General features: G+C 43.2%; 1 protein-coding gene across 1 annotated transcript; it reads right to left on the reverse strand.

Annotated features, from left to right (window-relative positions):
• Positions 1 to 4,953: 4,953 nt before the first annotated feature.
• LOC140395557 (chromobox protein homolog 8-like) lies at positions 4,954 to 10,347 on the reverse strand. The gene is made up of 5 exons (XM_072483485.1): positions 10,131 to 10,347; positions 9,887 to 9,930; positions 9,712 to 9,777; positions 9,519 to 9,585; positions 4,954 to 9,416 (listed from the first exon to the last, which is right to left on the reverse strand). The coding sequence occupies exons 1-5, from the start codon at positions 10,197 to 10,199 to the stop codon at positions 8,544 to 8,546; spliced, it is 1,119 nt and encodes a 372-aa protein (XP_072339586.1). The 5' UTR covers positions 10,200 to 10,347; the 3' UTR covers positions 4,954 to 8,543.
• Positions 10,348 to 12,622: the final 2,275 nt, after the last annotated feature.

A 12,622-nucleotide genomic window follows, 5' to 3' on the forward strand; every position in this document is an offset into this window, starting at 1 on the left:
GCCAACCGTGACACACAGCGAGGATTGTTTTCAAATGGTCCCGTATGAGCATGTTGCACAAGTACACCCATATTCAGAATCGTACTGTTAGTTTGTACAGCAAGAACAAATATAGCCGGGGTTGGCTTTGAATGGGATTTGTTTCCTAAATGCTACATTTGAAATGTGAATCGGACGGACGTTCCCAGGAAGCCTTCGCTTCATTCATTCATTCATTCATTCAGTCATTCGTTCTTTTCTCCACTCAGCTAAAAGTCACCCAATGATTTGTGCATTGTAGGGTTCCATTCAAGCAGAAACCTGCGATCCTGGAATGCGTGAAGAATTATAATTCAGACGGAATTGTGCCCCCCCCCAAAAAAAGAAAGCCCAGTTAAGGCTTATTTCGCGGCGAAAAACTGCGGCGAGGCGGGGGGGGGGGGGGGGGGGCGGTTTATGGCAACGCTCAAGTCTTCAGGTAGCCGTGTCCTCCTAGCCATAAGCGAGAGCCATCACATATAGATAGCGGTTCTCGGGCGAAACAATAAAATACGGCATTCAGTCTTCAGTTACAGCTGAAGCGCCATTGGAAATGAATGCCAGTCGAATTCTGAAAGGGGGGGGTAAAAAAAAAACGAATTCCTGCATTCCTCCTGGCTGACTGTATAGTTGGGTCTCTCTGAACGCTGATGACTGACTGCACAATGCAAACTCAAAGTGAGCCCGTGGCTGAGACACACACAGAAACAAACTGATGCTGGGATAGTTCATACACTCGGCCACTCCAGTCCTGACGATAAATGCGGGATAAGTCGAGAATTGCTAAATATGTGTCTGCAATGTCAGGAATGTTCAGAGCACTGATTCTGCACCAGCCGCTCTCGCGTGTGTTGTTCTAGCTTAGGACAAACCTGCATTATGGAATGCAGAGCAACTGCACGTGAAATGGAGCAGCGGCGCTGATCCGTGTACTTCTGTCAGTTACAATGGATCAAGACTCCGTAAGCATTCTCATTCTGAGAATATTCCCGTTTTGTGCCACATTCCCCAACATTCAAAGTCCGCAGTTCCCGAACTTTCAAAATCGCCCAGCTTTTTCTTATTCGCTCCCCCCTCCCCCGCCTTTCATTTCAACCAGGAATTGTCTCATTTGTGTTGTTGAGACAATGAGAGAAAAGGGAGATTGTGGAGTAAAATCGCGTAAATGTTTTTTTTTTAAACAGAATGGTTTTTTTTAAAGTGAACTTGTTAAAAGATGCTTGTTCAGCCCCGTGCAGCTGTCCCGAAGTTAGGAAGTGAAGATGGATCAGGTAAATTATTATTAATGTAGGTAGCCAACCTGGGGCAAGAAGCAGACAAGTGGCTTGGCGATCTATGTGAATAATGCTGATCTTATTCGTGCATATAGGCCCGAGGCTTCTTTCCTTCATATGTAACGTTGCATTATCAACCATCAGATAAAGCACAGTTTAAAAAAACACTATGCAGCAATGTCCAGAGTGCCTTGGTGAAAGCTCAGTACAAATGGCTTTTTCCGGGTTTCTTTTGAACGGGCTGCGAAAGGAGCCATTAATTCAAGAGTCCAAAGACCATTCCTGCTTATTTTCTAGGCGTACGATTACATTCTGCAATTGCCTTCGGTACTTGGTTAGGTTTAGCTTCTAAGCGGGCAAACGGGCATCGCACCTTCCAACAGGTTGGACTGTGTTACAGGATGGTGACTAAACGTCAAGATTGTTTTTAGTTTCGCTTTGACTGGCTCCTTGGTGAGACAGTGACAGGAATAAAAGTTCGCTTTGTTGTCCTAGCGACAATCAGCAATGAGTGTAAGTAATCATTTGGTTGCATGTTCACATAGTTCTCTTGCATTGCTTTGATATGGTAGTTTCATAGGTTGTTTGTATACGTTTGCAAGAGTGAAATGCAAAGGCCTCTTTTTTTTTTACTTGACCTACTGACGCGCAGTCGGAAACTTTGGTTTCACTTGTGCAATGACCACAGGCCTTTCTGTTGTTTTTTTCTGAACCAGAATGTCTTTAAAACTTTCACAACGTTCCTATCTTAAAATATATATTGATATATTTTCCGTTCATCGCAGTGACACTGGAGCTATACTTCATGGACCTACAATTGCAGAAACGCATTTTCATGAATATTTACTGTGCAGATAGATGTTGTACAACATTATGTTACAAAGAAAGTGCAGTTTTTCGTTGGTTTGTAACAGGCGCGTTGCAAATTATTTTAAAGGGCGAACTGTCTTCCATGCTGTTGGTTGAGAAATAAATATCGACTCGCACATCTTGGAAATAGTGCCATGGAATATTTTGCTTCCCTTGAGAGTGGACTGGCAGCTGGAATGAGACTCCATGCTAGTAAAGTTGATGTTCAACACTAGAGCGATAGTTGGGCAATAATTAAGATTTATCAGACCATGACATGGAAATTACATTGGAGTGCACAGGCCCTAACCTTTATGTTAGGGACCATGTTCAGTCCATATCAATGGGGTAACCACAGCAAATCGACATCATTCAATAAATTTGAATGGGGAACCAAACAGTAACGTACTATTTAGCAGAGTCTTTGGAGAAGCAGAGCATCTTGGGCAGCAACAGTTGGAATTCCACATTTAACTGTTGTATGTGTAGTCATTTCATACTGCTGCCTCCAAATGAATAATGGTGAGTGCTGTTGGCCTCATTACCTTTAACACAAAATCTGCCGTTTGTATAATTTCGGCAAAGGGGTGGTGAGAGTTGAAATGCTAGAACTAGCCAAAATACAATGCTGGTGATGTGTAAAGTTCTAAAGATGGGTTACAAGTTGTAACCATTTGGAAGAACCCTAAGACAACGGTAACTGTTAAAACGTTCTGTCGTGTACATCTAATTAAAAAGTCCCTCTCATTAGAAAAAAACATTAAAATAGCAATGTGGGATAAATATCCATTCTTAGATTCTCTAGAATGTGTTACGTCATTCATAATTCCATTCAAAACAAGTCTCGACACTATTGTTAATTCAGTCCAATGTTCATCTTGATCCCGATTCTACTCAACAAGCTTGGATTAGATACAAGAATATTCAACAGCTTCCAGTTCGCATTGATGATGCGATTAACAAAATGCGTGGCCAATTCAACAATCCAGTGTTTGGTTCTTGGAACTAATCATTAAGCAAACGCAAATGAAAACAGGTTCTACCTGATCTTGTTGAATCCACCTCAGATATTATTGTTGTTGGCAACCTATCTCTAAATCAGACATAGCCGGTTAAAATCTATGTTTGTGATACTGGCAGTTCTCCAATTTTCTTCGTTGCTCCATTCACCATTCTGATTTTTAGACAAGTCTAGAGATTTGAATATGGCGCCCAGTTGCCATGGTTCTTCATATTCTAAGGTCTGTTCTGGAATCTAATCCAGACGAATGGCTCGCAAATTTACTCTCTGCCTTTTGATGTACCAGCTACAAGGGTCACACATTTGAATGGTTTCAACTCAATCTTGGTACAATGATTCACAACACATTTTTTAAAAATCGGAATGTAATACAAGTAACCGGGTTCTTGAGATGTTCTAAGAATGGCGGTTCTGGTGTGGATGACTACTTCGGACCTCGGAACGGGCAGTATCATTCTATGCGTTACGATGATAGTATATCATTGGGAGGAGAGAGGAGACTGAACTGGCAACGATTGACGTTTGCCCTAGTTGCCAACAGTGGGAAAATGTGTCTTTGCAGACTTCTATACCTTTTCATCTTGATCAGAAGATTGTTTATCAAAAAGTTATATATGTAAGTGTATCAAAATGACCTATTGTGATTTTCATTGATTGTCCTTCACCAAATCGGGTTTCACATTGGAGAATATTTCGATGAAGCAGCACATAAGTATCACATTTCGGCTTTTTGACAATCTGCTTAGCTAGACAGCATTCGAAAATATCCCATTTTCCTGGGAAAATTGCCAACACTAGAAATATTACCCGAATGCTCACAATTAACGAGTGTTGTTGAAGAGATGGAAGGTTTCGAACCGGCTTAGGTTATTTCTAGTTCAATATGATAGAAATTGTCCATTATAATCCACCAGCATAAATTGAAAAGTGAAACTGAGAGGCTATTTTCACTTTGGAAATCTTCGTCTTCACCTTCTTCCTCTAGCTGCTCCGTATGTTTCCCGCACTGTTTGTCGTTATTGTTCGTGGGCGTGCTCGTATTTGGCTTACTTTGGAGCTAACTCCCCAACAATTACTTTTTGGAGTGCCCACATAAACCAACTCCATCTCTGCCTACATGCCTTATTCGGGAGAGGGGTTTCGTAAAGGTTTCCCAAACCACATACATATTCAAAAGAGACTATTGTGCATGTCCATTTCACCGAGGCCTTTAAATGGCCCAAAAGCCTATCTGTGCTTTGGGCTGCGTGTACGGGTACTTGAGAGACGTGTTCCTAATGACACAGAACAGGCTTAAGGGAATTCCTCTTTCTGGCCAAACTTTATGTACCTTGAAATTCAACGTTTCAAACAAAGCTTCATTAATTCTATTGAAATAAGGCTGCTGTACTTTCGAGGGTCGCCGAAATGAGCTGTGTCTAAAATACTTAAATGGCGACAGTTTTCGTACCCGTGGCATTATTATTATATCTGCGTGAGGAGAAAGGTTACATCAATTCTCATCCTGGTCGGTGGCTTTTCAGTCGTTGGAGGGAAAGTTGATTGTTGAGCTCTCCCGGTTGAAGGTGGAAAGAGTGTTTTGTTGCACCTTTTCCAGCAATCATTTTTCCTCTTCCAGTCAGAAGGGAACGCCGCTTGTCTTGGGACCAGTGCAATGCGCAATGTGCGTCATCATTGTCGAATGCACCCCAAATAAACACAAGAGGACATCACACCAGTGCGAGGGCGCGCATACTCGTAGAGGACCACTAACCAATCTATGCAAACTTAACACACGGGAAAGATACTCGGTGAGTGTAACGTTAGCATTTATTACTGCAAAGTTCCGGCTGTGAATGTTACAGCTTGTAAAATGGGTTGGCGGTGAAACTAGACGTCAATGATGACATCCACAAATAATTCTTTCCTTGGTCCTATTATGATAAGGCATATGGACTTCATTTAAAAGATTTTACAAGGGTGTATGCTACTTCAATGGAGAAGGGTTCATTGCTCCCAGGCAAACGTTAATCTGTCCCAATAAAGCCTGCTTATGGATCTGCGTTGGATAATGTTACCGCTCCACACATCAATGGGACGTATTTATAACCTGGCTCTCGTAGTATACCGCATTCAAATGTTATGAACATTTTAAAACATTTCATTTTAATCACCATTATTCGCAAAGTACATGTATAGTCAATATCGAAACAATATAGTTAAGTGCAATGTAGTAGACACTATCCATTATGTAGAATACATAAAATAGTTTATAGTTATATCCCCTCCATACATTCTTTTTCAAATCTAAACAAAATTGTTGGACAGCTGAATAATCTTTACAGAACATAATACAGTTCACAAACTTTGTAGATTCATAAGTGGGGGGGGGGAGAGATGAAGGTAAATTCTGACCAATGTAATGTTTTTCATATGGGCAATCATTTTCCAAGCGCCAAAAGATTGGTCATAATAAACTTTAAATGCCACCTGTAACCTGCATTCAATGTCTGCTTCACTTAGATCCTAATAAGTTCCACTAAAACCTGTATGGCAACAGTTCCTTGAAAACATGATATATGTTGTACAAGTTCCGCAAATCAACATCTGACAATACAGAGTATCCCAGTGACACGGCCTGTACACACTAATATACATTACATTCAGCAACAGGCACGGCCTCTTCAAGTTTAAATAGTCAAAACATTCAAAGTGCAATAGATCAGTTTTACACAAGATCTAGTGTACTCTCATTTCAAATGTAACACGTCCTTTGAATTCCATCAGTATGTAAGTGCACCAAGGGATTTTAGTTTACACAATTTGCCGACATATCCTCCTTTGTTCATTCTCCAATGCTAGAAAAACAGATGGCAAATATTCATCCATAAACATCAACCCACTTTGAATAATAAAACCGTCTCCATTAATGTTGTGTTATTAGTCACAATTGCGGGTCCATTCCCATAATTAGAACTAACACATTTCCTTTGGTAAATCATTTTGCTAAATGTGTGCATCTTATCAAATGTAACTCTGTCAGCTGGGCCTGACCTCAGCAATGATTCTAAAAGGTACATAACCACCTACACATGGCAAAGTCATATAGAGTGTCAACTACATGAATGTTGTGTATGCAGTCTAAATATTTCAAAGATCCTGGATTCAGAGAGAATGGCTTTAAACCACAAATGCCGGTTTCGTTTACGAATATATCTCAATCATCTAAATAATCAAGCATTGTCATTGTAACCCTATCTTAAAGACTATTCCAAGCCATGTGGTCCAACAATGGTAGCATATTCAGTTTATGTAAAGGTGGGATACCTTTCCAAGTATGCATTTCTCTTAAACAATCCCATTATAAAAGTGACTAGATCAACTTTATGAGAAATGCTCACATCACGAAGCTCAGTCGCACAGTTAATTTTCTGGTCGAAATATTTTTTAAATCCGAAGATTAATTAAAGGTTATATTCTGACCACAGGACCGCTCTTTTCCTTCCCAACTGTGTCAAGATTCATTCAACAACTGGGATTTCAGACTCTCTCCTGGCTCACAAATTGAAATCATCAAAAAAAAAAGCTGTGTGCAGTACATAGACCAGACCATTGTTACAATGGGAACCAGTGAAATAATTCGACTTGATTGTTGCAAACAAATTTAAAATTGGAAACATGTTGCTGTCATCTAAAGTCCTATTGGGGTCTATTTTTCACCCACACACTGAAGCACACCTGTACCTGGGAGCAGATTTCACAGAATCGAACTCCCAATTGAATGATCTCCAGAAGTAGCTCAAGTGCAATTTATTTTCTAACAGCGGGAGATAAGGAACCAATAATAAACTTTCATTTGGTCGAAAATGTTGTTGGAAAATGGTGTCATTTTTTTTGGTGAAAGAACACACTGCAGACGTCAGTCAATAGGCCTCAACCCATGCAAAGCATCATTCATAAGGTGGTGATAGGACTATAAATAAGAGTATGAAGTATACAACAACAGTTTTCTTTCCTAAAGAATTCATATTGATGCCATTTCCTCTTTCTTGGTCTGACTTACTTAAAATAAATTAAACTAGCAATCTCACTCACCACTCAACGGTTCACACAATGAATTTGCAGCCATGTTAACCTGAAGAAATGTTAACCCAGCTTTCAATGATAAAGTCAAATGGGTGAAGGGGCAAATCTACTGGAGTAAACTATCGAGAAGAAAGCAGAAGTCTAACCAGTCAATCTGCAGTTTGAATCTTCTAGCACATATGCATATTTACTGGTTATTTGAAAGCAAAATCTGCCCATACTTCATATATATATATATATATATATATATTTCAAAAGAAAGCTGGTACCAGTATTGGGTTACTGTAAGGCATTGGCTAATGTCAAATATGTTCATTTTAGTTTTTATATGTGGTGTATATCTAAGAGCTGTCCCACAGAAAGAGACCCTGATGCAAAAGTGGGGGAGATAATAGAGGGGGAGCAATTCCCTTCAGAAGTGGTCAAGAGTTTTAACAGACAAGGGGGTTGGCTGAAACTATTTCTAAGCATTGTTGTTATCCTCACAGCATGTTTCAAAGTCATTGTATAATGGGAGAAATCCCTGTGTGCACATGGATAAATAAAACGTAGCTATATATACACACACACACACACACAATATATATGTGTATATAAGCTAACATTTAGAACAGGAAATACGAAATACAACACCTCGCTCAGTAACGACTATTTTGTTTATATTTTACAGAAATAATGGGAAGTGCAATTGGCATTGTATATTCAAAACACACATTGCATTTAGATAAGAAAAAATGTAATTGTAAAGGAGGCAAGAGTCTGGCCACTGAAAAAGAAAGTCAACTTAGCAATCGTCGTCAATTCTGAAGCTATTTGCTGTTGAATGGCTATGACTTTAGCCATAATCTAGATTGTGTGCCGGGACAAGGAATCCTCCAAGTCCGATAATTTCTACAAATGAATTTGACACAAATTAACAATACTACTATCATGATCATGGGTGGGCTCTGTTGACTGGCAGTTTGGAGAGGAGGGCAATTAAGCAGTCATCTCACGCCCATCGCGCCAACCGCCTCCTCAACCTTTATCCGGGCAAACGCAAACGTCAAAACGTTGACTCTAAGCCCCTCAATATGTTTAATAAAGTTGTACCTAACTGCATCTGAAATACAGCCCACACAACACGGGCCTAAGATAACGGGCCCTTCACTTTTGACCTGGCGGATGCAGCTGATCCTATTTACCTGTTCCAGGAAACTATATACAACCCAGAAAAAAACACACAGAATTTCTCCAGCAATAACTCCGTTGTGACTGACAGGTGCTAGTAACGATCAACGCCCTCCCATCAGGATTGTCAAATAAGTTTCTCTTGTTCAAACTTTTTCCTTGAAGAACCCTTCATCTGTGCTGCTTTCCTTAATGGTTACAGTCAGAAAGTTTGACGTGACGTCCGTAACCACCACTTTCTCCAGATTGTTCAGTGATGGGCTCCAGGATTCCTCTGGCTCCGACAGAAAGCGGGAGACATGGTGCCTGGCCAGCAAAGGGGGCTTTGAAAGTGGCCTGTCACTGGCCACACACACGCTATTCCTGGACGCCGCCCCCTCGGAAACGTGCGTGTTTTTAAGTGCAGAGGTGTCTGTCCCTGGTTCACTCTTGGAGGGGATGCTTTCCAAGCCCGCCTTAGTCCGCACGATGTGCGAGTCCGCACTGTACTTCCTGCCCCCGTAATCCAGGGCAGTGCGATGGAACTGCGACCTGGGGGCCGGCACCGCGCTGCCAAGCTTCGCTTCCTGCCTGCCAGCCAAGTGGATCAGTCCGCTCTCCACCTTCTCCTCCAGCTCGTCGCTCCCCGAGTCGAACTCCTCGGATTTCCTGCGCTTAAAGTGGGGGTAGGTCGGCGTCCCTCCCTCCACCTCATCGGGCGAGCTCCTTTTGAGGGCGCCCGCGCGGACAGCCTGGCCGTCCTTGTAGTCCACTTTGCCGCCTTTCGGCCCCTTCTTCCTGTGTTGGTGCGAGCCCGTCTTCTGGTGGGCCCTGGGGATCTCCTCCACCCGGGCGCTCCTCTCTTTGGAGGTCTCTCCCCGGGAAAGGCTGCCGTGCTGCAGGGCTCCCGGCGGCTCTCTCCGGAGTCCCTCCCGGGACCGGGTGGAGGAGAAGCCGGATTCTTGAGCAGACCTGCCCGGGTAAGACATCCTCAGTCCCCTCGCTACATCACTGCGGAAGGCGTAGGTCTTTGCTTTCGCCTGCAGAAGAGATGAACATCACTATTTTGCTTTGCATGGGATGGAAACATGCATGACACACAGCGGAATAAAAAAATATCGACCACATTTTGAAGCATTTACCTTCAGCAAAAACGTTTTAGGTTTAGGTCCACGTTTTTTTGGCCCGTACATTTCCCTTTCCCGTTCTCTGGAAGACAACAAGAAAACGTGGATATTGCGGCTGCAATTAGCGTTTTGAAGAAATCTCTGATAATAATTGCAGAAGCAAGCAATAGAGATCTGCTTTATGTTAATGTCACTCAAAGGCCTTCACCTCTCGTCAAAGGCTGTTATCAGGCGGGCGTCCAGGATGTTTTCCTCCGGCTCCCATGTACTGTACCTTAAAAGGGCGATTAAAAAAACACACACACACAAGATAAATAAGCATTACATCTCGGTGCGACGCGCGCTTCCGCGCAATTGTGGGGCGCCGCAATGCTGAGACTTACTTGGGAGACCAGCCCTTCCATTTGACCAGGTATTCGACCCGACCCTAGAAAGGGGAGGATGAGGGCAGGGGAGAGAGGGGGGGGGAGGTAAAAACACAACAAACCTGTCAGAAAATATGGCTTAAAACCTGCCTGGGTTGGGAAATGGTAGAGAGCGGAGTTTGTGTGTGTGTGAGGGGTGGGGGGTATGTGGAGAGGGGGGAGGGTATGTGGAGAGGGGGGGAGATGGGGACGCCTCACATACTTTCCTGATGCGTCGCTTGAGGAGAGATTCGGCGGCGAAAACCCTCTCCCCCACGGCCGACAGCTCCATGATGCTCGCCCGCTGGCTGGCTCCCCGAACGCAGCAGTGCTGGGGGGGGGTGGGGGGGGGGGAGGGGAGGGGGGGGGGGAAGCGAAAAGCGACTCGAGCTTCCCTTCAGCTGGAGCCTCGCCGCCAGCCCATAATACTCCCACCCGCTGACGTCGTGACCACTGCTCCGGAGCAGTGCCAGCCCCCTCGCCTAGCAACCAGCAGGGGTTGCTAGGTGAAGGAGGAAGGGGAGGAGGGGGGGGGTGAAGGGCAAGGCTGACGGATGCGACGTTGCGTCCGGGATCTGATTGGCGGCGCAGAGCGGAGGGAGGGGCCGGCTTCATGAGGAAGTGATGTGAAGTGAAGGAGGTGAATGGACGTCAGGGTCCATTTTGTTGGGGCTCTCATTTGATCTGAATATAAATGGATTGCCCCCCCCCAAAAAAAAAAACCCCTGGGTCGTTAAAGGCGCTAGTCACGTCAGTGTCCAGGTGGCAGGCTCTTGCAGCGATCCGCTGGCACTCGACCTTATTGTAGTAACGCTGAACTTCGCTCATCCTTGAAACCCACACAAAACACCCGCTATTGCTGCCTTCAAGTGGCCACTTTTGCAATAGAACATCCATTATTAAGGCGTGGGGTCTAACTTAACGAGTTGTCTATGTGTGGCCCGTGTATGTGATCTACCATAAAGCACTGCTTGGGAGAAAGGCACAATTGGAAGCTCCCCACTCCGTAAAGTGTGCCGATACGCTATGCACAATGGTGTTCGTACTCTAACGCTGTCCTAATATTTCTAACCTGCCGCCGATAATATTTCCCTGCAGTGCACTACAAGTAGCGATCAATAGTCTCCTCATTTTGCAGCCAAGTTAAAACGTCCACAATGACAACGTGCTTAATTAGTGACCACATCCTCGACAACTTGCAGCGTCAGCGGATCCGACAGTAAACAAAGCCGGGGAAAGTAGGCTTGTGTAAAGAGGAATCTATTTCTGTAAAACGTGATGTTTGCATTTCATTAAATATCTGGTAACTTCTGGTTGATGTGTGTAAACGTACACGTGGAAGAGGTTAGCATCATCAGACACATTCCTGTGGTAGTGGTAATCTCGTGTGTCTATGGCGGATATTGGTTGTACATGAATTGTAAGTGGAAAATAAAGTTGCCTTATATAAACGTTGCATTCATTTCCATTCAATTATATGAATATATGGGGCGGCACGGTGGCACAGTGGTTAGCACTCGTGCCTCACAGCGCCAAGGAATGTGCAGGTTAGATGGGGTTACAGGGAGAGAACGGGGTAGTGCCAAGGTAAGGCGCGCTTTCAGAGGCTCGGTGCAGACTCGATGGGCTGAATGGCCTCCTTCTGCACTGTAGGAATTATTTGACACTCTATGACATCTTCATTCGAAGTAACAATGGTCTATTTGTTCGACTTCGCTTGTCCAATCATTCATTTTGCAACTGAACCTGAATTAAAATCCCACAGGACATTTTATGAGCGCACATTTAACATTATGTTCTACAAAAATAAGTGTAGCATGTGAAAGGTGGCTCTGCAAATAGATTAAATTAAGGAGTGAGTACACAATATTTGGCAATATTCTATTTTGCTGGTTCAGGAGTTCAGTACTGAGGGAGTAAATGGGAATTGATCTGATGTATTGATGTTATCCTTGGATAAGATTCAGCCTTGCTGCGGGAACCTTTATCTGAATTATCTCCTGTAACATGAATGTTAATGTTCTCGTATAAACTTTCATACGTGGTAATAGATGGCGCTATGGGTGAGCGAAGAAGACAAGCATTTAAAACCGCAGAGGCCTCTGGTGTCGATGATACAGTTAGTGCAGCTGTTACCTGAGCAAAAGACGTGTCGGATTTAAACTTTGGGTAACTCAGTTATCACACTAGACATCAGTAGTGTTAAAAAAAGAACGTTGGAAAAAAATAATCAGTTGAATCCCCAGAACACACAGACGAAGGTTTGAAACGGTTAAGTCCGAAACCTGACAGCATGTTTAAATCAGTATGTGCCCGAATGTAATTACAGAGCATTATTGCCTGAAGTATTGTTACTACCTGCCGTTATTATAAAACAACCCGGTTGCTCTTATCCAGCATATTAATTCGCCAATCTGTTTTCGCTCCCCTAGAATTTGGAGGATTATATGGACTATCAATAATAAACACGGCGTGCTGTTGACTCTAGAGAGCTGAGAATAAGTTATTATTAGACTAGGAATTTATTGCGGTCCAGAATAGTTCCCGTTAATCTGAAAGTAGATATTCACCCCCTTTTGTAAACTGAAAGCGAACATATAGTTTGACAACATGTACGTGTTTGAATAATGCTGAGGGGGTGCAATGCATCTCTAAGGGGGATTATCCAGGAACAACTTCGACATTCGTTTACAACAATCAGATCCATAATAACGC

The sequence above is a fragment of the Scyliorhinus torazame genome, chromosome 18 (genome assembly GCF_047496885.1).
Source record: "Scyliorhinus torazame isolate Kashiwa2021f chromosome 18, sScyTor2.1, whole genome shotgun sequence".
Lineage (NCBI taxonomy): Eukaryota > Metazoa > Chordata > Chondrichthyes > Carcharhiniformes > Scyliorhinidae > Scyliorhinus > Scyliorhinus torazame.